General features: G+C 58.6%; 4 protein-coding genes across 6 annotated transcripts; 2 read left to right on the forward strand and 2 right to left on the reverse strand.

Annotated features, from left to right (window-relative positions):
• The first annotated feature begins 755 nt into the window (after nucleotides 1-755).
• LOC139803383 (iroquois-class homeodomain protein IRX-5-like) lies at nucleotides 756-1,897 on the forward strand. The gene is made up of 2 exons (XM_071759508.1): nucleotides 756-1,024; nucleotides 1,306-1,897. Exons 1-2 carry the CDS (start codon nucleotides 866-868, stop codon nucleotides 1,831-1,833), a joined length of 687 nt encoding a protein of 228 aa, XP_071615609.1. The 5' UTR covers nucleotides 756-865; the 3' UTR covers nucleotides 1,834-1,897.
• Nucleotides 1,898-2,954: 1,057 nt separating this feature from the next.
• On the reverse strand, nucleotides 2,955-5,041 carry LOC139803382 (E3 ubiquitin-protein ligase RNF182-like). 2 transcript variants are annotated; one of them, XM_071759507.1, is made up of 2 exons: nucleotides 4,877-5,041; nucleotides 2,955-3,797 (listed from the first exon to the last, which is right to left on the reverse strand). In XM_071759507.1, the coding sequence occupies exons 1-2, from the start codon at nucleotides 4,911-4,913 to the stop codon at nucleotides 3,055-3,057; spliced, it is 780 nt and encodes a 259-aa protein (XP_071615608.1). In that variant the 5' UTR covers nucleotides 4,914-5,041; the 3' UTR covers nucleotides 2,955-3,054. The 2 variants fall into 2 exon arrangements, with proteins under 2 accessions (XP_071615608.1, XP_071615607.1); XM_071759506.1 differs by having other exon boundaries at nucleotides 4,280-5,041.
• Nucleotides 5,042-5,992: 951 nt separating this feature from the next.
• Nucleotides 5,993-17,134, reverse strand: PCIF1 (phosphorylated CTD interacting factor 1). 2 transcript variants are annotated; one of them, XM_071759502.1, is made up of 17 exons: nucleotides 16,997-17,134; nucleotides 16,644-16,746; nucleotides 13,787-13,925; nucleotides 13,543-13,667; nucleotides 12,909-13,046; nucleotides 12,482-12,612; nucleotides 12,099-12,253; nucleotides 11,728-11,875; nucleotides 11,485-11,568; nucleotides 10,657-10,756; nucleotides 10,313-10,475; nucleotides 9,350-9,522; nucleotides 9,152-9,238; nucleotides 8,498-8,682; nucleotides 8,146-8,239; nucleotides 7,805-7,980; nucleotides 5,993-7,047 (listed from the first exon to the last, which is right to left on the reverse strand). In XM_071759502.1, exons 3-17 carry the CDS (start codon nucleotides 13,908-13,910, stop codon nucleotides 6,801-6,803), a joined length of 2,130 nt encoding a protein of 709 aa, XP_071615603.1. In that variant the 5' UTR covers nucleotides 13,911-13,925; nucleotides 16,644-16,746; nucleotides 16,997-17,134; the 3' UTR covers nucleotides 5,993-6,800. The 2 variants fall into 2 exon arrangements, with proteins under 2 accessions (XP_071615603.1, XP_071615604.1); XM_071759503.1 differs by lacking the exons at nucleotides 16,644-16,746; nucleotides 16,997-17,134 and adding an exon at nucleotides 16,277-16,412.
• A 1,611-nt stretch (nucleotides 17,135-18,745) lies between these two features.
• PLTP (phospholipid transfer protein) lies at nucleotides 18,746-22,975 on the forward strand. The gene is made up of 16 exons (XM_071759504.1): nucleotides 18,746-18,877; nucleotides 19,571-19,686; nucleotides 19,872-19,971; nucleotides 20,052-20,180; nucleotides 20,313-20,468; nucleotides 20,609-20,672; nucleotides 20,804-20,867; nucleotides 20,977-21,068; nucleotides 21,205-21,381; nucleotides 21,546-21,605; nucleotides 21,692-21,853; nucleotides 22,002-22,069; nucleotides 22,162-22,204; nucleotides 22,360-22,423; nucleotides 22,500-22,576; nucleotides 22,671-22,975. The coding sequence occupies exons 2-16, from the start codon at nucleotides 19,578-19,580 to the stop codon at nucleotides 22,800-22,802; spliced, it is 1,497 nt and encodes a 498-aa protein (XP_071615605.1). The 5' UTR covers nucleotides 18,746-18,877; nucleotides 19,571-19,577; the 3' UTR covers nucleotides 22,803-22,975.
• Nucleotides 22,976-23,031: the final 56 nt, after the last annotated feature.

Here is a 23,031-nt window from a genome sequence, read left to right on the forward strand (position 1 = left end):
CAAGGCAGTCAGCACCAGTGACCTTCCCGTCCTGTCCCTGGCCAGCACTAAGCGGGTTTGTTACATATTTAATATCCTGAGAGCATTATTAGTCGGTATTTAATGACGGACACAACCTGTGGGATAATCCCAGTCTGAGCGGGGTGGTGCAGTGGCAGGAGCTGGCGGGGTGGGGGGTTGTGGGCCCATGCGGCCTCTCACCCAGCTGCCCACTGCTGTCCTGACTTCCCACTGCTCCCAGGAATGCCCAGTGCTCATGGGGTGGGACTCTCACACAGGTGAAGGGGCCCTGGGGCTGTGTGACCCCTTCCCCATCGCCCCTTGGCAGCCAGTATCCTGTGAGGATCTGGCCAAGAAGGCAGCTTAGCAGGCTGGGGGCAGCACCTCACACCCCCATGTCCATTAGGTGCTGCACAGGTTCTGCTGCCAGTCCCCCCCAGTTGCCCACTGCAGTTAGGGGGGGCTCTGCTGAACCCCACTGGGGTAAAGGCCAGGAACTACAGCTCTTGTCACTGGAATAAAGCCCTGCATGTCCTATATGTGTCCCTATGGCTGTGGGTGTCCATGGTGCTCATGTGGTCCCCATGCACCAGCCCTCAGTACCACTATATCCCATTCCCATGGGCTGCAAAGGGCTGGGGGGACAGGAGCACCCTAGGCTCATTCTGGCTGTTGGCAGGCAAGGGGGGGAATGCTCCCGGCCAGTGCCTGTCCAGCAATAGCTGGGGAGGGGGCAGCATCAGCTGCCCCAGATCCCTGCTGACGCTCTGTGGGTGCTAATGCCCCCTAATCAGCTGTCAGTCACCATGGACCCCAGCAGATATAAAAACCCCAGGAGCAGCTCCCTGGCTCCTCTACCTGTACCATGGCAGCTCCTCGGCGTGAGGGGAGCCCAGAACAGGAACCAAGGGGCTGTGGGGGGCCCTGGGCGGCCCTGTGGGGACCCCCCCAAGCCTTGCTGCCCTGCCCTGTGCTGGCCAGTTACAGCCTGCTGCCACCACCCCTGAGCCTCCTGGCACCCTCGGTAAGTGCTGCACAGCAAATCCTGGGGGGCTTGCATGAGGGATTCCTACAGGGAATGGGCTGTGGCTGGGTGGGGTGGTTGGGGTCAGGGTTTGGGAGTTGCTGTCCCAAGCCCCCTGGAATCCCCCCTATCACCTCCCTGAGCCCTCCTGCATCCCAGCAGCTTGGGGTGAGCAGTGCCGGGAGGGGATGAGGATGACACAGCTCTGCCCCTTCCCATGTCCCCCAGCCCTCTCCCCCACTGTGGATGACCCATGCCCTGACACCCCTGTGCCCCTCCAGGTCTCACCAGCCTATGAGGTGCCTCCGGGGCTGCTGCCCAGCACCACACTCTGCCCACCCTGCTGCCAGCAGCCCCTGCCCGCAGAGCCAGGGAGGGTGAAGGCGGCGGCAGCACGGGAGAGCACCGGGGCGCTGAAGGCCTGGCTGGCACGGCACCCCAAGAACCCCTACCCCAGCAAGGGGGAAAAGGTGATGCTGGCTGTGGTCAGCCGGATGAGCCTCACCCAGGTCTCCACCTGGTTTGCCAACGCCCGCCGGCGCCTCAAGAAGGAGAACAAGGTGCGCTGGGCACCGCGCAGAGCCTCGGAAGGAGAGGACAGCGAGGGCGAGGGGGTCCAAGCAGGTGTCCCCCTGGGCCCTAGCCTCAGCCCTGGGCAGGACCGCTGCAGGGACAGCCCCGAGGGGTATCCAAGCCCTGGGCAGGGTGAGAACTGCCAGAAACCCAAGATCTGGAGTGTGGCAGCGATGCTGGCGTCTCCCCCCAACGAGAGTGGGTGCTCCCTGGGGGAGCTGGCAGTGCCAGAGTAGGGGTAGGGTTGGTGCTGCTCTTGCCCTGGTCCCAAGGGTTGGGAGGGCTTTGGCTGTGGGTTTGGGACAGTCCCACAGCTGGGCAGAGCCAGCCAGCCAGTTGCAGGACCTGATAGCTAATTGGCCAAGGAGTGTAGGAGTTATGGGCAGGGAGAGACATGGGCAATAATAAATATGACTGTCTTGGATCTCCTGGTGTTGCTGGTCTGCAGTGGGGGTGATAGTGGGGCTGTGGGGGTGCCAGTGGGGGAGCCAGCAGTGATATGGGGATGCTGGTGGGGATGCAGGAATGCTGATGAGGATGTAGGCACCTCCGCTAGTCTGCTCACCAAACCCTGGTCCCCTGGGGCTGGACACCGGCAGACCCAGACTGACAAGCAGGACTGGGGCCACTGGCTGAGGAGGGTAGAGGGGACCAGGAGCCCCAGGAAGGCACGGACGCGGGGCAGAGCTGTATGCTGGTTTTAATGTTCCTAAGAACTAGGAAACAGAAATCAAAAATAGACTTTGCTCTTCTTGATAAAAGTAATAAAATGGTTAGCGGTGTTAAATTAACCCTTACAAAACAAAACCCAAGGAGGTTAAATAAAGCCCAGAGGCTCGGCATAAAAACCACAACGACTACAAAACAGCTGCAAAGACGTCTTTACACACCAAAGAAACTCCTCTGCTCCACTCCTCCCTGCTATGGTACACAGCTTCGGCGAACAAGGGACTCACACATGGGAAAGAAACACGGATGCAATGGGAGCAGCCCCGCCAGCAGCACGGGTGCCACGGACAGAATTATTTACACTATGGACACGGAGCTGTGCTGGTGCCGGTGTGGCTGTAGGAGCCCTTGGGCTCTGCCCTCCCTCCTCCTGCCAGCAGCCCAGGGACCCCTCAGCCCAGGTGCTGAGCCCCCTGTGCTTCCCTGCTGCTGCTTTGCTCTTGGCCCAGATCCAACTCTTTGCTGTGGAGGAGGAGGAAGAGCTGTGGGTCTGGCCTAAATGCTTATAGGCTGCAATGAGCCCCTGCAGCAGGTCTGGTGTGGGCTCCCATTTGGCAAAGCCTGGGCTGTTCTGCAAGGGAAGGCAACAGACACTGAGCCCCCCCCGGTCCAGGCACAGCAGCGTGCTGTGGGACAGGAGGGGGTGAGGAACACCCGTACCCCAAGGGGCAATACTCTAAGCTGCCCAAAGTCTTCCTATCACAGGCATAGGGCTTGGCTGTGCAGGGTCATGAGTGGGGGAACACAAAGACCTCCCGACACAGGCACTGGCAGAGGCTGTAGATGATGCAGAGGAGGAGCGTGGAGGGCACAAGGCTGACCAGGATGATGCCCAGGCCGTGATGCTCGATGAGCAGGAGGTAGATGCCGAAGGGCAGGGAGCTGAAGTAGAGGAGGCCAAGGACACCCAGGATGCAGTGGGGGGCAGCTTGCCACCCCCAGGAGTGGCACTTCTGCCCGGGGCTGTGGCAGGGCAGTGAGTCCAGGCTGGTGGGGTGGTAGAGCTGCACCAGATCCAGCCCACCTAGGCCATCTGGTGGGGACACATCCTCTGGCACATCCAGGATGGTGACAACCAGGCAGTCAGGGCCAGGCATGGGCTCCAGCACGTTGGGGCAGAGAAGGACTTCAGGGGACTGGGGGGTACCCCTCTTCTTGGCTGGCTCATGGCCCATCACCAGGGCCAGCACCTCACTGTCATCCTGCAGCTGCTGGACGTCCCCAGCTGGCACTGGGCTCTGCTGGCGGCAGAAGGGGCAGCAGAGGTGGTGGGATGATGTGTCTCCCAGTGCCACCATCTTGTGCAGGCACCTGGCGCAGAGGCGGTGGCCGCAGGGGAGCAGTTTGGGTCTGCGGGTTCGTGGGTCATAGCGGCTGTAGCAGATATGGCACTCCAGATGGGGGGTCCCGAGTGATTGCGGCTCCTGCTCACCGTCCTGCTGGGCCATGCTTCTGGGGGGCCGAGGGAAGTCTGGGGAGGGGGGGAGGCCGCTGGGAGCGAGGGCCGGGGGGACAAAATCCCCATCGCACAGGCCGGGTCCCAGTCAGCCTCTGGGGCTCTTTAGCAGAGTGGGGCCGGGGGCCTCCGGCAGCAGCCCCCTCCCAGGTCCGGCACACAGCCCGGCTATAACCACTAGCGTTGGAACTCCCCTCCTCCCCAGACGCAGCGTCGTTCCCTGCGAACGACACCGGCCCCGGGTCCGCTCCGTGCTGCAGGGTGCAGGTCTCGAGTGGGGCTTGTCCCTCCCATGCCTGCAGGTCCACCGGGGCAGGGCCGGCCCCGGACAACGGGCTCTGCTGGCTGCAGGGAACCCCTGCCTGCAGATCCCTCGCGACCCTACAGGCCCTCTCCCCACCCTGCAGCCCCCCGTGCCCTGCAGCACACACACACCCGCCCGCAGCCCCCCCCGCCCGCATCCCCGGGCACCCGCGCCCGAGCGCTCCCCGCTGTACCTGCGCTCCGCGCCGGCGCTCCCGGGTAGGCGGCAGCCGGGGGAGGCTCCCCAGCCTCGCAGCCCCGGTGGGGCGGCCCACGGCCTTCTCGGCGAGGCCAGGCCGGCTGCAGGGAGCCCCATGGAGAGGCGGGGGGCTCACTGCCCGCCCCAATGCGGAGGCAGCCCCAGCGGCAGCATCCTCCGCGGCGTCGGCTCGGCAACGCAGGGCGGGTCCAGGGCCTTGCAGAGCCCCCCCGAAATCCGCCCGGGGCAATCAGACCCCCCCGGTCCCAGCGGGGATCCCCCGTCCCTCGTGGCAGCTCTACCGCTGCTCTGTCCCTGCTGGGCGCTGAGGGCAGCAGCTCCTGGAGTCCTGCAGCCCCGGCTCGGGGGAGGGGGGTGCACGGGAGAGTTCTGAGGGATCCAGCAGCACGGGCAGACCCTCGTCCCATCCCTGGCCTGGGAGCAGGCAGCTCCTCCAGGTGAAAGGAGCTCCTGAATTCTGGAGCCCCCCAGCGCATTGCCCGCAGGACAGAGGGTGTGGAGGGGCTCAGCCCCACCAGCCTGTGTCTGGTCACCCCACCACGTGGAGGGCACAGGGGGTCGCAGCACTCACCAGGCACATACTGGGCACTTGTCACATCCCTCCCCATTACTGGGTCCCCCAATCTCTGTGCCACATCCCCCTCCTGGAGTCTCCAGCCCCTCCTCAGGGACAGGGTCAGATCTCACTGCTCTTGGCCCCTCAGGACACAGGACAGGGTGTCTATATAGGTTAACAAGAAATTCGGGTTATTTTTTCTCTGCACAGGGCTCTACCTTTCCTGCTAAGTTCTGTGAACTGCCTGGTAATGACTGGTAATTACTGTCCACATGCTGACCAGCACCTTGGGCCATGCCAGAGCAGGCAATGGGACTGGAAATGCTGGAGCCACCAGAGCAGCAACAGCAAAGGGCCCCGGCCCTCCCATTGCTAAGGCCTGGCAGAGTCTGAGGGAGATTTTATTTTGGCATGCTCCAGAAGTTAAACAAATAATAGGTAACTGGCCCTCACCCCAGGAAGCAAGATGAAGGGCTGGGTGAGGACAAATAGGCCTCATGGCACACCCCTGCACCCAGGTGTATCCCTACTCACCTGCACTTCAGAAGCAGCCTTGCCTTGGCTCAAAATAACAGGTAAGAGTAAAATCAGGCTCTACAAAGAGCTCCTCTGAAGGCTGGAGTTCCCAGCTGCTCCCTGTATCAACTCCTGGACTCTTGTTGAGAGCAACCCAAGAGGCTGCAGAGATTCCAGCGGCATAGGGGACTGGGCTGCTGCAGCTCACCAGCATTGACCTAGGAGTCCTGGGGCTTCCTCATCTCCTGGTTTTAACAAAAAAACCTTCAGACCAGTGTGATGTCTGCTGAGGAACACAGCCCACAAGGGTGTGGGACCCCAGGCTTCCAGGCAACACCAGACCACCTGGAGCTGTTTTCCTTTGGGACCAGCCAGGGAGGACTGGGAGCACAGTGCCTGTAGCTTGCCCCGACGGCGAAGGGGCAAAGCTGGAACTACATCAGGGTGGTTCATGGGGTTCACGCTGCTTGCTACAAAATACAAATCCACTTGGTGAGCTGCAGGACAGATCAGGTGACAAGAGAACTCTGTTTTTAAAAACCCCACCTTTTAAAACTTTCAGTCAGAGAGGACAGGGGTCCCCCTGGCCAACAGAAGGAAGGCACGGACGCGGGGCAGAGCTGTATGCTGGTTTTAATGTTCCTAAGAACTAGGAAACAGAAATCAAAAATAGACTTTGCTCTTCTTGATAAAAGTAATAAAATGGTTAGCGGTGTTAAATTAACCCTTACAAAACAAAACCCAAGGAGGTTAAATAAAGCCCAGAGGCTCGGCATAAAAACCACAACGACTACAAAACAGCTGCAAAGACGTCTTTACACACCAAAGAAACTCCTCTGCTCCACTCCTCCCTGCTATGGTACACAGCTTCGGCGAACAAGGGACTCACACATGGGAAAGAAACACGGATGCAATGGGAGCAGCCCCGCCAGCAGCACGGGTGCCACGGACAGAATTATTTACACTATGGACACGGAGCTGTGCTGGTGCCGGTGTGGCTGTAGGAGCCCTTGGGCTCTGCACTCCCTCCTCCTGCCGGTGCTGGGTTGCAGCCCGGGACCCTCAGATGTGGTGCTGGGTGCCGAGCACCGGCGCTTGCCGTCTGTCCCTCCATCCTTCTGCCCGTGCCTGTGTCCCAGCTCTGGCTGCCCTTTCCCTGGGGCATTCGGGCGTTGAAGGGGCTCCCCGCTCCTCCTGCCGTGCCGGGCCCCTTCGCCCCCCAGCCAGGGCCGCAGCCGTGCCCTCTCTCCCCATCAACGCCTCCAGCGCTGCGGGCAGCTGCAGTTCGCAGGGGAAAGCAGGAGCCGGGAAGCTGCTGCGCAAGAGTCCCCCGGGGCGGAGCTGCGCAGCCCGCAGTCCCCACTGCCCCGCCGGCCTCCTGGGGGCTGCCGGCACCTCCCCTGCTGTCTGGCACCTCTGCCCTTTAGTTCGGGTTCGTCTCCCGACTGCTACTTTGCTCTCGGCCCAGCTCCCGCTCTTTGTCCGCTGTGGAGGAGGAGGAGGATGAGGATGATGATGACGAGGAAGAGCTGTGGGTCCGGCCTGAATGTTTGTAGGCTGCAACAAGCTCCTGCAGCCGCTCTGGCGTGGGCTCCCACTTGGCAAAGCCCGCGCTGTTCTGCAGGAAGAGGACGGCTGTGTTGTGCACGGCCTTGTAGTACATCTCCTCCCTGCAAGGGAAGACAAGAGGCTGTCAGCACTGCCCCAGGGTCACAACTTCCACCTGGGCCCCAACCCAGCGCTTGCCCCTCTTCCTGGATGCCATATTTAGGACAAGAATTCATCTCTGTCCTTTCCCCTCATCATTCTGAGGATAGCAGACAGAACACAGCACCAGGCACTCCCAAGGCAGAGGCTCCAGAGCTTTCAGACAGGTGCTGATGCTGGCTGGCTACATCGCTCCACGAGTACCTGCAGTGGGGGATCACTGTCCCTACAGGGGAGTCATCATGGGAAGCAGCAGCCTTGAGCAGTGACAGAGAACTCGAGCATTTATGCCCTTGTTACTTAAACAACCTGCTGATTGAACTTGTCGCTCATCTTCCTCTGTGGACCAGGACCCTTCCTGGTCCTTGCTTTTCCCCTGTGACATTGAACTGCTGTCACATTTGGCCACCCAGGACTTGCTGCTCACCAGGGCTGGCAGAGGGACATGGATGATCCCCACATGTGACCTGCTCAGACTGGACTCATACCTGAGGAACTCACCACTCAGTATATTTTTGTTAGTGAAACACCTCAGTGGTCACTGAAAGAATGTGAAATTCAGAACGCTCTTTATGCCTATCTTAAAAACCCCCGGGTGACCAAGTGCTGCAGTTTTCCTTGCCTGCTCCCTACTTCCCATGGATTTCAAGGCGGGAGAGGGTATTCCTGTCCTATGGCATCAGAAATGTGTTCCCGGGAGGACCCGAGATGAAGGCCTACTTTTTGCAGACGTGCTGTGAGCCGCTGCGGTACTCGTGGTCGAAGGCCGGCAGGATGAGCTGGTGCCGCTTGAACTTGCTCTGCTCCATGCGGGTCAGGGCTGGCGTGGGGGGGTCCCGCCACTCGGGGATGAAGACGATAAAGGAGAGAGGCTCACTTGAGTTCTCCAGGAGTTTCTAGCTCAACAAGAGAACAAACAGCCTCAGTGCTGGCTGAGCAGCGACATGTCTAATGATTCTCAGGGAAAGGAACTGGTGCCCCAGGAGTCACCGTCCTGCTGTGAGGTAGCAGTGGGCAGGGAACGGCTCCATCCGAGCTGCTTCACAAGTGACCCAACATACCTCGAAGTGAGAGACCATGGCATCCATCAGCTCCTCACAGAATGGAGGGTTTGCCTCAAAAGAGCCACTTATAGGGAAGAAATCCAGACATGGGCTGGAAAAAGGCAAAGATCCCTCTCAGAGAGGCTGGAACTCTTGATTTTCACACCTTCAAAAGCATCCGTTTCCTCAGAAAAGGCCATCATGCTCTCAGAAGCCTGACCCGCAACCTCCAGGCCAGCCTGAAGCCACCATCCCTCTGAGCAGACATCACACAGCCAGCTCCTGCCCTGAGCAGGGACACGTCCACCCGTCCTGAGCCAGCACAGGCGCACGCACCCACGTAGAATCACAGCAAGGGCAAAGGACTCACCCCCTGGATCCAAAATACCCGTCTGTATCCAAGAAGGCCGAACAGTACTGTTTAAAATAGCAATTCAGAGGTGAGGCAAAGCACTCAAAGCTCACTCCGAAGAGCTTGTGGAGGGCTTCAAAGACATGGACGGGAAGCGCGCCCTGCAGACCTGTCCCTTCGTACAGACCCACGCCGAACATCATCTGAGGAGAGTAAACTGGGGTGAGCTGTGCCTGCCCTTGCTGTTCACTGACCACGGACCCGGGCCATGCACCCACTCCTCTAGGTATGCAGGGTCCCCTTGGCCTTTCTCAGATTTATGTACGTCCCCTGCATGTACCCAAGAATGTCCTTCATAGATTTGACTCAACTCAGGCCCCACAAACTGCCCATTCCCACATGTACCTCTCACAAATCTTCATCTGGCTCATCTGGCTTTGGTTTCTCTCATAAAAATTTATCTTTACCCATGCTGAGGTCTCCTGCCAAGATCCCAATTGCTCCCCAGACCACGGTCCTACCTCAGAACACTGAGAGCAGACAAGGGACCCAGTTTAAGCCCTGTTTTGTATCGGGCTCCCAGAGCTGTGGACCCCCGCCAAACAACACCCACAAGTCCAGTTCCCCACTATTAAACCACCTTTCTGCTGTACAGCTGTGAGGAGACCATACCTGGTATCGACGGAGAAGGCACCAAACCCTGGGCAGAAACTTTTCAAAGCCAGAGTCGTCAATGCAACTGTACCGATAGAGGAGCCACTGGAAGGGAAAGCCACATACAAAGGGGAGAGAGTGACAGGGGGATCATGACACAGAGAGGGACAGTTCACAGGCTGTGCCACCTGGGAAGGACAGGCAGCCAGCCCTTACCAGCTTGCTGAAGTAGTTGCGGCTCACTTTTACCATCTCCCCCTTGTAGCGCACGCAGGCCACGTTGTTCTCCATGTGCATCTCCACGCTGGGGAGCGGTGGGGAGGGGATGGCCAATCTCACTGGGTAACAGTACACAAGCCTGTCCTGGACTTCAGGGGCTTCTACCTCAGCTATGGAGAATAAAGAGGCAGCCTGTCACGATCCAAAGATGTTCCAAACAGATGTTCCATCAAGCACAGGAGGAGAAAGAACTTCCCTGCAACCTTGCAGGTGCCCATTAGGGAGAGCAGCTGAACCTCAGCTTCAGCAGGAAAAACAAGAGCTCATGGGAAAGATCAGGCAGAAGGAACCACAGAGCCACTCTGGTGGGAAGGCAAGCAGCAAAAACAAGTGACAAAAGCCAGATGCTGGGATCTGAGAGCGAGGACCCAGAAAGGAAAAGGATGACAGAAGCAATGGTGGTGATGACAGAAGCAGGGATCATGGAAGAAAAAGGTAACAGGCAAGGATGAAGTAACACAAATCCTCTGCTGGGAAAGGAAGGGTGCACAGTGAGGAGGCAGAGTAGTGCAGAGGGTGCTTAGAGAGATGTGAACAAGGAGAATACAGGGAGGAGAGCACTCAGCATTTGGGAGTGACAGCAGCACCCAGGAGTTCATGAAGGAGCAAAAACACATGGTCCAGGGAAGTGAACCAACGCCCTGACAAGCTACTTACTCCTGACAGGTCACACATATTGATGGTATGACATTACAACTGGTGACCGTACCCAGTGGAGGGCACCATGTGAGGGCACTGTGTGACTGTCAGGCCAACACTGGTCTGGCTATTCCTGTCTCTACCAAATTCCACCCCACGGCCTCAAAGCAGTCTCCCCAGCAGACAATATGACTGTTTGAACCAGGACACTGCCTTCAGCCCAGTGCTGCAGCCCTGCAGCCCTCCGGAGCTGCTGCATACCAGATATATTGTTCTCTTTGAGGATGGCAAGATGCTTCTCCCGGATCCGCTTGACGTACTCCAGGGATATGTAGTAAATCTTACTGCAGATGCCTTCTACAGAGTCCTTTGCTGCAGCAGACACATGGGGCCCACATTGTTTCCGTAAGTGCTCCAGGCGGTCCTGCAGAACCAGAGAGCAGAACCCCTTACACAACCCACCCGTTCCCTGGAGCCTCCCCTGTCACTCCTGTCCGAAAAGGGGCAGGGGCAGGCGGGCTGGGGCAGTCTTTGGGGCCAGAAGGACCTTACTCCATCCCCCTGCTCCTCCCCTTCCCTGGACACATGAGCAGGCAGACACTGACCATGTAGTCCTCCTTAGAAGCAGAATGGTCCCGTCGCAGCCAGCTGAAGGTGTCCTCTACATTCCACTTGACCACCTTCCTGCTGTCTGGTGAAGCACTCCTGAACAAGGAGAAGCAGAATTTAACCCATGGCTGCATGGCTGTCTATTCCAACTCACCACAGGCTTCTGCCAGCAGGGAACACAGCTGCTGACACATCCTCCAGGCCCCTCCAGGCCTTTGGAAAGTGCTTCCAGATATCTGTATGACTAGGGACTGCCACGCTCTCTGCTCTCTCCAAAACACACTGCAGCTGTCTGCTGTCCTTGCTGCAACCGGAGAGGCAGACAAAGCATTTATGTGGTGGAAATGGCCCCTTTTGATCTTGCTTCTCATTTTCAAATGCAGCCACTGCCAGGAACCTGTGACTCTGAGAAAACTTCCCCATTAACAACCTTTTTATTTTCCCCAAAGGCTATCTTCCTGTGGCAGAACTTGTCAGGAACATCATATATAGTGTAATGAAATACCACTCAAAGCTTGCTGCTCTTTGCCAGCAGCCCAAGCATCCCTGTGTTAGCCCAGATCAATGACAGCAGGAATTCCATGTCTGGTGTTTCACAGGCTCTCTCTTATCTTTGCAAAGGTTCAGCTTCCCAACATCAGATTTTACTGTAACTCTGCTATCAAAAGATGCCTCCAGCACTACTGTTTTTTTACTTTATTTTCCTAACCTTGATTTTCTTCAGTAAAACAATGATCAACGGTGAATAAGGAGGGATGCTGCAGCCCCCTCTAGAAGATCCTACATCCTTTTTCTCTTTCCTATACTCTAAGAGGAACTCCCACCTGGATTCAATGAGCCGTTTCGCAGCCTCGGCATACTTGAAGAGCAGTCTCTTGGCTTCCTCACGGAACTTGATTCTGGATAACCTGAGGTAAGGATAGAATCACACACATCAGATCTACTGCTGCATTGAAGGCACAGAGACCAACACCCTACCACTGAATCAGTCACAATAAAACACAAAAGCACAGAACTACAGCAGGCAGACTAACATCCCAGGAAAGTGCCCTATCTTGGAACAGTACCTGATGGGAATGTCATTCATGATCTCTCTGAACATGGAAGGAGACACTACTGGCTCGCAGTCACTGGGTAAAAGAGGATCTGTCCCTTTGTCAACCACCTTCCTCTCCAACATCCAGCGATTGAAGGACTCCCGTGGGGGGTCAATCCCTGGAGAAGCACAGAATGGGTCATGTCAATATAGTAAAGAGATGCCCAGAAGCTCTGGTAAGGATCATCACGATGGAGTTCTGCCTTGTGAGTTCAAAACCAACAATGTTACAACTGTCATGAAAATGGATGGCAGTGATGAGACAGACATAAACCAGAAGGAAGAAGAGCACCATAGTGCAGGTCTGAGAAGACAATGAAGGGGAAGCCAGCAGGAACTCACCTTCTCGCTGCTGGCAGAGCTCACGATAATGCTGACGCAGCTTGAGAATGAGCTGAGATCGGAGCAGCTCCACCTCGGGGTGTGGAGAAAGCACTTCAGATGGTGCTCTCTGCTTAATCACTGCATTTGTCTGAATATCCAGGTCCCAATATATTCTGTGGCAGAAGCAAATGTCATCAGAATAGACAGATCATTGGCTAACTACCAAATACTACTTACTTCTAAAGATGCTTCCTTTGGCTGGTTTCACCAGCCAGGAAACTGAACTATCAAGACTCCTTGCAGATCTATGGAGGTGTTATGTCCCCCAAAAACATCTGGAAAACCAGGTGTCTCTAATCTACCACCAAGGAAAGGACAGAAGAAATACCAAGATAACTCACTCAGTTGGTCGTAGAAGAGCTGCCTGCTGTTTATCTTCAGGTGAAACACACCATGCCTTCAAAACAGAGGTTCCTGGAATACTGGGAGAGCTGGGGACTGATTGCGCAGCTGGGTTCACTTGGATGTCCACCTGGGTGTGCGAAGGATGAATTACTGAATTACAGAACTGCATCTGCATATGAATTACTGAATTACAAAGATGGGCTGGGGGGAAGCAGCACAGCCCATCTAACAACCCACACCAGGACACCACTCAGGACACCCCGGGAACTTCTACACTTTGAGCATCAGCTGCTGCGGTGCGAGTTGTACCAGGGTGGCCTGACCTTGCACAGTTCAAAAAGTTATAGCCCTAAGCTCCAGAACACCTAGGTTTCAGTTTGATAAACATCCTTAAGCCTGTTTGTTTCACAGCACCAGACTCACCTTGGGCTTTTTCACACTGTTGCCACTGATTGAAACCTCTTCAGAGAATCTCCTCTTCCTTTGCTTGCTCTCCACAGACGTATCTATCATCCCACTTTCCAGTGGCATTGGAGCTGCATTCAATCCCAGAGGGTCTGACTATGAGCATCCAAACAACAGCCTACATTAGTTCATCAGTAAATGCACTCATCTGCAATCACCAGCTGCCACTGTAGAGCCCCAGACTAAGCCCCCCCAACCTCCCAGTTCACTGCCCCAGGCTCCCACATGGAGAGAAATCAAGACACAAGTACTCACACCCCCAGAAAGGTAAAAAATTCTATTGTGTCTGTGTGGGGTATTGTCTGTGGGGTTCTTCGTTTGGTTTTTTACTTCTTAGTTTTTTTTTAATGACAAAACCCCCACAATTCCATCAGGCTAAGTGTTCTTTGAGCAGTGCACTACGCTTGCACAGCACTACTCAAGCCTGTATCCTAGGGAGGAACATTTCAACAGAAGCATGGTAGACCCTAGAACAGGCAAGGAATTCTGAAGGCAGAGAAGAGCCTCCCACATGTGCAGTCTCAAGTCCACAAGATCATGGCACTTGCCCCTGCAGTACTGGCACAGCCCCTGGAGATGAGGACTCACTTACAATGACATCGTGCTGTCCCAGAACAGGCATTTCCCACAGAGATTGGTTAGTGAAGCGATTGAAGTAGTAAGGGCGGTTCTCCCGCTTGCTCCAGCACTTCTCCCAGCCAGCCTGCACCAGCTCATCTGAGGAGACAGTGAGAGTCAGGAGCAAAGCAGTCCTGAGCAGGAGCCCTGCCCTTCAGGTCCCACAGCACACTCTGAAGCACACGCCTGGGTCCCGCTCTGCCTCTCAGGGTCGGTACCTGGCAGGTCCTGCACCAGTCGCATGGGTTTGGGGGAGCTGGGCTGGTTCTGGTTGGAGGTGCCAGGTGAGTGACTCATGAGAGATGCTTCCTCCGCAGGGCTTCCGTGATTCTCATTGGCCATTTCTCAGCAACCACACTGGAAAAAAAAACAATACAGAAAATCAGGAAAGGTCCCGGATCCACTTGGCCCACTCGGCTGCAGCACTACGAGTTCATTCTGACAGCAGACCCGGGGTTTGAACCAACACACAAAACAGGACCTGAGCCCTGGAAAACACCTATTATCCTGGATACAGCTAACTATGAGGAATGCTGAGCTTCACATGGTGTCAGCCAGGGCATTCTTAAGGCCAGCATTCAAAATACTCACTTTTCAGCTAGATATCTCCTAGGACTGCAGTGGCTGATCTCACACACCAGGACTGAGAGCATAAAAAAATAACATACACTCGTCTGTGAACATGCACCACCTTCTGCCATGCTAATATTACCAGTCATGTCTGATCTGTTATCCTGGGAGACAGCTTAAATCAACATTTGCACACACAAAACTGCACATAACTTTAACAAAAGGCTTTTATTGAAAAACTTCTGCTATATAAAATAACCCTAGTGATCCACTAATAAAACCTCCTGTGGTTCAGAGGACCACAAGGTGGGAGTCAGGAGCTCCTGAATTATTTCCTTCAGTACATCCCAGACTAGCTGTACGCCCTCATCCAGGCTAGTGAAGCCTTTCCTACTTTTTCATCTGCATAACAACAGCTATGCAAAAAAAGGTCTGTTGAAACAATAATGCTCATCTTAAATCATAATTTAGTGTTGCCAGCTGAAGAGAAACAGCCAGGCTTTTCCTCTCTTAGTCACCATTCCTCCTTCCCCCCCCCCCCCCCCCCCCCAGGGAAGTTTCTGCAGCACGGCAGACTGCTCCTCTCTGGCAGCCCTAAATACACTGGCAACAAACCAGGGTGAAAAAGGCATTTACGTCCTAACTCAATTACCTAACTCCACTCAGCTCTTTGGAGACACTCTCCACAACACCACTGTTAGACTACAGCAGCACTGCTTGTAGGTACAAGTGTGTTTTTCAACTGAACCCAACGGCAGCCCCCACACCCTTGTACATCATCTCCTGAGTAAAAACTCTGCTTTAGTTTGCAAGCAAAGTTATTTTGGATTTATCCACCCTTCTCCCCTTCCCATTCATAAAAACTCTACTGGCTATTCCAGAAGAGCAGAAACAACACAAGAACTGGCAGGTACTAGCTGAGCTGTCTGTAGGAGTGTCTGTGGAACCAGTGTGGCACGGCCCGGCACTGAGGAACACTTGGCCCTTCCAGCACCTTGGAAGGTGTTCCCGATCTCCCAGACAGAGTAAGACTGGAAAGGTGTGGACACTGCAGAAACCCGGAGTTTTGGTCTCTGCTCAGAACTAAGCAGATAACAATAACCAAGCCCAGAGGCAAAAGCGGCCGCTACGGAGCACACTAATGCAATCATGGACATTTAACCACCTCAGCAGGTGAGTGCTGCGCAATCTTTGTTTACTCACACCTCCTCCTGAACTCCAACCCCGCCGTGCCCTCTGCAGTCACCACACTCCAGAGGCAAGGCCAGCCCAGACACCTCCAGGGGACGTGGCTCAGTGCCGGGGCTGTCGGTGTCAGGAAGCCCACGGGAGCCCGAGGGGCCCATCACGCAGCGCTGCAGGTGCAGCAGCTTTTGAGGAATATGTAGAGCTCCTCCTCCTTAAACTAAAAACAGATTTGCACATGCAGCTGAGATGTGCCCTGCACGCTACACAGACAACACGTTACAATGAGCTGGTGCCTACTGATGGGGACCTCCCTCAGTGAGCCAAGGAGGTGCTTCAAGGAGTTACAGGTAGCACAGGGTATCCAAACCTTCCTGAACTGGGCACCACACACCTGCTGAGGCAACTTCCCTGTACCACACAGGGCTTGCTGTTTCTGCCTTCTCCCATTTATGGATAAGCTAGAATGGGGGAAGAAGACAAGAAGCTTTATTGCTTGATAATGTTGATGAGTATTAAACTCAAGTACCCTTAAGGTCTGGGAACAAGAAAAAACAAGCTAAGAGGAATTCTAACAGAATCAACTCTACTTTTATATAACTAGTGTTGGGACTTAGACAGTGAAAGGCATCCAGAGTGAGCATTTTATGGTGGTCATGGTATTGTTTTTATACACCACGGCAATGCATACAGTACTTGACAGACACAGTAGAACGCTGTCCCTGCCCAGAGAGCTTACAACCTAGGAGCAGCAGCACGACCAGACACCACAGCACGGTGGGAGACACGGAGTTAAGAAGTACAGCCAACAGGATCATTATTTGTTTCCATTTCACACCGAGGCGGTGTTTTACACACGGCAACAGCAAGTGCAGACAAAGAAGAGCAGCAAAAGCCCCCTGGGGCACGACAAGGTTCTCCCTCAACCCACAACCATCCTCATCCCAACCCACCGCCTCCTTCCAGCAGCGCTTCTCCCACTCCCCAGAACCGGCCCTTGAGCCCGGCGCGGCGGGACGGGACGGGGCGAGCAGAGCCGGGAGCTGCCGGGGCTGCACACACCCGTGCGGCGGGCACACTGGGGACCCGGGGCCGGAGGGAAAGCCCGCGGCCGGGCAACGGGGGCAGCTGCGGGGCTACCCTCCCAGAGGCGGTGACGGGACGGAGCTCCTCGGCGCGGCGGGCCGGGACCGGCGGGCAGCCAGGGGCGCGGGGGCCCAGAAAGTGCGGAGCGGAGGCGGCGGCGGCGACAACTCTGCAGGCGGGACCGAAGGAGTCCGGGGGCGAGGCCCAAGCGGGCCCGGGCAGGCGAGTACTTACGGTGGCGGGCTGCCTGGCGGAACGCGTGGCCGTCGCTCCGTGCTCGCAGCGCCGGGGCCGCATCCTCATAGCGGGGCGCCCCGCGCCTGACCCGCGGGGTTCTCTGCGGAGACAGGAGGCCGTTACGAGGGAGGAGCCGCCGGCCGCGCAGGCGCGAGGCTGCTGTGAGCTCGGCGACCGGCGCAGCCAAGGCGGGCGCAGCCAAGGCGGGCGCAGCCAAGGCGGGCGCAGCGCCGACGGCGGCCGCGCTCTAAGATGGCGGCCGCGGGCCTGCGCCGCCTTCTCTCCGCCGCCCGCCCACCCCCCTCCTCGGGCTGCGGGGCGGGTCCCGGCCGCGCGGGAGCGCCGCTTACCTGGGCGTGAGGTCGGGGGCTGTAGGCACCGGGCACCGCTGCGTCTGCTGCTGCCGTCCCACCTCCGCCTCGCCCGCCCCGCCGCCGCCATCTTGCGCCGGGACCGCGGGATACCGCTGCGCAAGCGCGAGGCCGCCCCGCCCCGGGCACCGCGCAGGCGCCGCCGCGCGCAGCCCGCCAGGAGCACGCGCAGTGCCCCGCGCCCCGGCGGCAGCGCGCGCGGGGGCGGTGGCGGCGCCATGGCGGGGGTGGCGGCCGGACCGCTGCGACACGGCTCTGGGCCCGTCCCCCTCGCCCCGCTCTGGGCACGGCCCCTGTGCTATTTCGGGAGCCGCAGCCTGTCCTTGCTGCCCGCCCGCCGCGGGCGGTTCCTCTCCCGGGCGGAGCACGGCCGCAAGCGTTCCGCACCAAAGGGGCCTTTGAAGTGCGGCGGCGCCGGGGCGGAGCGGGCGGGCGGTGGCAGCGGCAGCGCCTTGATGTGCCGGCGGCAGCGGCCCAGCTGGGTGCCCGCAGCGGGGCTCCTTCCTCCCGGCCGCCGCCTCAGCCCGAGCGGCTCCTGTCCAGGGGCACCCGCCGGCACCTTCCTGCCCGCTCGTTCCGATGTCCAGTTGTTCCACAGGGCCGGGTTTGTTCGGGCAGCGGTATGCGGCGGCCCCGTACGGCGCTGGGCAGCTGAGCCATGGCCTCTGCCCGCTGGGCAGGCGGTGGACATCGCCGTGTGATGGGCAGGCAGGGGTAGCCCGGGGCCTACCGCCCCCAGCCTGTACTGCTCTTTGCCCCTACAGCTTCCCCGCTGCCCGAGGGGCTTTGCCTTGCCCCGGGCGGCAGTGTGACCTGCTGGCTAACCCGGGAGTCCTGCCCTCTGCTCCGAGAGCAGCGGGGTCAGTTTAACGAGTTAATGCTGGCCAAGCAATTCTACAGGGTTAAGTGCTGTGTAAGCACTGAGCTTCCGTGCGCTGGGTGCAAGAGCCCGGCTCAGTCCTCCGGCACCGATAACCCCCTCGGAGTGAAGAGCCGGCTCAGTTCAGACCCTCATTGCACGGCCTGGGGGGAGAGGGGACACGGAGGGACAGCGCGAAGCCTCGGGGAAGGCTGAAGGGATGGCGAGGGCAGGGGCAGCCCCTCGGCTGTGCCAGGGGAGGATGTCCTGGGCTGTGGAGCTGCTCGTCCAGCTGGGTGGTGGCAGGGGCAGGATGGAGCAGGACGGCAGCGCTGTGGCACGCTGAGTCCGTGCCGCTCCCGGGGCCATGAGCCCAGGCAGCAAGCTGGCGAGTCCCGGCAGAGCCACACGTCCCGCAGCACTCCATCTGCCCGGCTCGGAGCAGAGCAGAGGAGCCGACAGCCTCGGCGTCTCTGCACGGAGCTCACCTCGCAGCCGGACACAAATCAGCCTCCATCGGGGCCTGTGCGGGCTCCGGTGCTGGCACAACGGCCGCGGGCCGGGCTGCACCGGCGGAAGGCGGCCGGGGGAGCAGGGGAGGCTTCGTTATGCAGTCTGGGGGTCTGCCCCGATGTGACAGACGCCGGGGGCCCCTCGCCGGGCTGAGCCGTGCCGGGGACGTGGGGCGGGATGCTGGGAGCCGTGTTTTCGGGGGGATGAAAGCTGCTCAGCTCCAGCCCGGGTCTCTGAGCCCCCCGCTGCCTTTCTGCCCCCGCTGGCAGGCAGCCAGGGCTCGGCATGCTGGAAACCTGTATCCTCCCCGTCCCATCCCACTGTCTCCTCCCAGCTGTGGGCTTACAAGGAGTGGCAGCTGGTAGGGTATATAAAAGCAGAACCTCAGTCAGATCCAAAGAAACTCCTGGAGCTTCTCATACTCTTTCCCCTCCAGCCTTCACGTGATCTAGCTTCCCCACGCAGGGGAGCCAAGGACAAGCCTCACTGTAAGTATCCGAACTCAGCCGGCGTTATTCGGGCGAGCTCTCGGCTCCATGCACGGCCGCGGGGCAGGGTGGCGGCTCTGGGCCCCGGACCGGAGGGTCCCTGTCCTTTCCTTCCCGGAGAGCCGGGGGCAAATGCTGTGGGGGAGCCCTGGACGTCCCCACAATCTATCAGGGAGCTCTGCCTGCTTCTGCTGGATGAGCAGGCTCCAGCTCCTCTCTCAGCACAGCACCAGAAGTATGGAGGGGGGAAGGAGAGGGGACAGGCACATATCCCTATGGGAGGGGGGGGGGCTGCCTAGGGCTATAGGGCAGCCCCACAGGAGGCGGCTTCCTTCTCTGTGGGGTGCTGGGGGTCCCCACGGCCGCAGAACAAGCTGGGCTCATGCCTTGCTGTGCAGTTTTGGGGATTGGGTGCGTTTGGGATAGTGCTGGGGGCAGCAGGAATGTTCCCAGGGAATGTGACTAGCCCCGGGGGGGTCCCTGCTGAGGGCTGTGCTGCTCGTGGGCAGCTGGTCTATGGGGGATTAGGAGATGCACTGGGAGATTTTAAGTGTGGGGAGTCACAGGGTGTGGACCCCCCTGCCCCGGGCCTGTGAGGAGGCTGGGCAGCAGCAGCGTCTCTCCCAGGGTGGCCAGCTGTGCCCTTTGTGTGTCCCAGGGCTTGTCAGTGCTGACCCTGCTCTCTGCCTCCAGGTGCGAGATGGCTGCCGGCAGCTGCCTCCCCCTGCTCCTCCTGCCCTGGCTCGTGATGGCCTCGCACAGCCCACCTGGCTGCAAGATCCGTATCACCTCCAAAGGGCTGGACCTGGGTAAGGGGGTGGGTGGGACACTGCTCCTAAGGTCTGGGTGAAAGTTGGGCTAGGACACTGCTCTGGATGGTGCATCTGGGTATGGCACTGCCTGCCCTGCCTGGATGGATAGCTGGGGGGGCAGGTGCTGCTGGGAGGGTGGCACAGCCTAGCTGCAGCCAGCCCAGACTCCCTTTGCTCTGCAGTAGAGCAGGAGGGACTGCGTTTCGTGGAGCAGGAGCTGCAGAACATGACAGTGTCAGACTTGCATGGGAAGGAGGGGCAGTTCCACTACAACATCAGCCAGTGAGTGCTGCACGCTCCCTGCACATGCAGCTCCCTGCGTCCCTCTGTCCATCTGACCATCTCTGTCCCATCCCCTGCAGGGTCAAGGTGACAGACCTGCAGCTGGCACATTCCAACCTGCACTTCCAGCCCCAGCAGCACCTCTTCTTCAACATCAGGAACGCCTCCATCAGCCTGCGCTTCCGGAGGCAGCTGCTCTACTGGTTCTTGTGAGCTGCCTCCTGCTCCCCCAGGCTCCAACTGACTCCATGGCTGGGCTGTGCCCACAGGATGCCACAGGTGCCCTGCCCTGGAGCTGGAAGGAGCTGTGCACTCCTCTCATCTGATGTCCTCTCTTCCAGCTATGACATTGGGTCCATCAATGCCTCTGCGGATGGTGTCCGCATCCACACAGTGCTGCAGCTGGCCAAGGATGAGGCTGGGCGCCTGAAGATCTCGAATGTCACCTGCAATGCCTCCATTGCCAGAATGCACGCAGGCTTCTCCGGCACACTCGGGTACACCCAGCCTCACCACAGAAGCCTATGCCTAGGCTCCCCTGCTCTGCATCCACAGGACCTCCCCAGCCCACGCTGGGAGCTTGTATGGGGATGGGGAGGCAGGGATGGAGCCACAGAGCTACTGTTGTGTCCTGCAGGAAGGTCTATGAATTCCTGAGCACATTCATTGTCACAGCGATGCGCTTCCTCCTCAGCCAGCAGGTACGGCTGAATGGAGGCAGGGATAGAGCTGGGGGAGCCTGGCCTTGCTCTGCCTCTCGGCAGGAGGAGGATCCTGAACCCCATCTGGCCCTGGGAATGATTCCCCACTTAGCCCAGCCATTGCCTTTCAGATCTGCCCATCACTGGAGCATGCCAGCCTGGTGCTGCTGAACTCCTTGTTGGACACAGTGCCAGGTGAGCACTGGCCTGGGGGAAGGGACCAGACCCTGCTTGCCGTAGGAGGGCAGAGCTGGGCATTGGGCTGCCTGCAGGCTGGGTCAGGACAGCACATGTCCCCTGGCAGTGAGAAACTACGTGGATGAGCACATTGGGATTGATTACTCTCTCCTGCGGGACCCGGTCATCTCCACGGACACTCTCGATCTAGACTTCAAGGTGAACACTGGATCCTGTCCTACCAACCCCCCAGTCCCCATGGGAGCAGCTCTGCACCAGTTACATGTTGGGCACCATGGAGTGAGCAGGGGGGGCTGTGCTATGGCTCCAGAAATGGCTCCTGTTCTTGGTCCAGGGCATGTTCTTCCCCCGGGCAAGAGAGAACCAGAAGCTGGAGAACCATGCTGTGGAGCCGGTGATCAAGGAGACTGAGCGGATGGTCTACGTTGCCTTCTCAGAGTACTTCTTTGACTCTGCCATGCATGCCTACTTCCAGGCAGGTGTGCTGGCCATAGAGCTCCAGGGGGAGAAGGTAAACAGGGCCAGGACCCTTGGCTTTGCATGGGCTGGGGCTACTGCTAGGCAGGAGGGAGGGCTAGGCTTTACCTACAGAGCAGAGATGCCCTACAGGGAGCAGGTCTGCTGGGACCAACAGCATCTGCTTGCTTACCCTGTGCTGATTTCTCCTACCTGCAGGTGCCCAAGGACCTGGATGTTTTGCTGAGAGCCACCTTCTTCGGGGCCATCTTCATGCTGGTGAGAGGAGCATCAGCTGGAGTGGGGGGAGCCCTGGGGCAGAGCTCAGTCCTGCCTCAGCTCACCTGCCCTCCTGTCCTCCCCAGAGCCCAGCTGTGGATGCTCCCCTGCGCCTGGTGCTGCAGGTGTCAGCCCCCCCCCGCTGCACCATCAAACCCTCTGGCACCTCTGTCTCCGTCTCTGCCTTCCTCAACATCTCACTGGTACCCCAAGGCCAGCCCCCTGTCCAGCTGTCCAGCATGGCCATGGTGAGTGGGGGGCTGCATGCAGGGGGGAGCACTCCCCAGCCAGTGTGGGATGGCTCCAGCATCCCAGAGCAGGGGTACAGCAGAGGCTGTGGAGCAAGAGGAACACTCAGCCACAGCAGGGCTGCCATGTGGCCTCCTCTCACCATAGGAGACAAAGCTGAGCGCCAAGGTGTTTCTGCGAGGGAAGGCACTGCGCATGCAGCTGGACCTGCGGCGGTATGGCCTGGGCTGGGGTCCCCGGGCTGGGGTCCTCAGGCTGCAGGGAAGGTCCCCTTTAGCCCCTCTCACGGCTGCTTTCTGTCCCGCAGGTTTCGCATCTACTCCAAGCAGTCTGCACTGGAGTCACTGGCGGTGAGCACAGCCCTGCTAGCCCCTGGCCTCCCTTTGCTAGCCCCCCAACCACAGCACAGGATGGGCCTGGGGAGCAGCTGCATGTCACAGGATCCCCACTGTGCTCCCCAGAGCCCTGTGGAGGGCTGCCTGCTCACCCTGCTCCCTCTCCCCAGCTGTTCTCCCTGCAGGCCCCACTGAAGACCCTCCTGCAGCTGACCATCATGCCCATCATTAATGGTAGGAACCATCACACCCGGCCGGGCCTGGAGCAGGAGCTCAGTGACTCCTGGCCTCACCTCATCTCTCCCTGCAGAGAGGACCAAGAAGGGGGTGCAGATCCCACTGCCAGAAGGCATGGACTTCACCAAGGAGGTGGTCACCAACCACGCGGTATGTGGTGGACAGGGACACCCTGGGCTGTGACAGCAGGCACAGGGCCCGTGTCACATCCCTGCATGGTGTACTGATCCTCTTCCCCTTGCAGGGATTCCTCACGGTGGGAGCTGATCTCCACTTCTCCAAGGGGCTGCGGGAGGTGATTGAGAAATACCGCCCGGCCCCCACCGCCTCCAGCGCAGGGCCTGCAGAGCCCAGCATGGATCCCCACCAGCTCTAGCTCCTTCCCTGCAACAAGGGCAGATCCCGGGCTGGACCCGTAGGTGGGAGGTAGGAAGCAGTTTTCCCAGTGCCACCGGCACTTCCTGGGGGTGGTAGCAAGGCGGAGACAACCGCTCTGGGAACCCCTGCTGCACCCCTTCTCATTACACTAATAAACCACGCGACTCCAAACACGAGGCCTGGCTGCTTGGAGGAGGTGCCCCCCTGGACTGTATGTGAGGGGAAAT

The sequence above is a fragment of the Heliangelus exortis genome, chromosome 16, assembly GCF_036169615.1.
Source record: "Heliangelus exortis chromosome 16, bHelExo1.hap1, whole genome shotgun sequence".
Lineage (NCBI taxonomy): Eukaryota > Metazoa > Chordata > Aves > Apodiformes > Trochilidae > Heliangelus > Heliangelus exortis.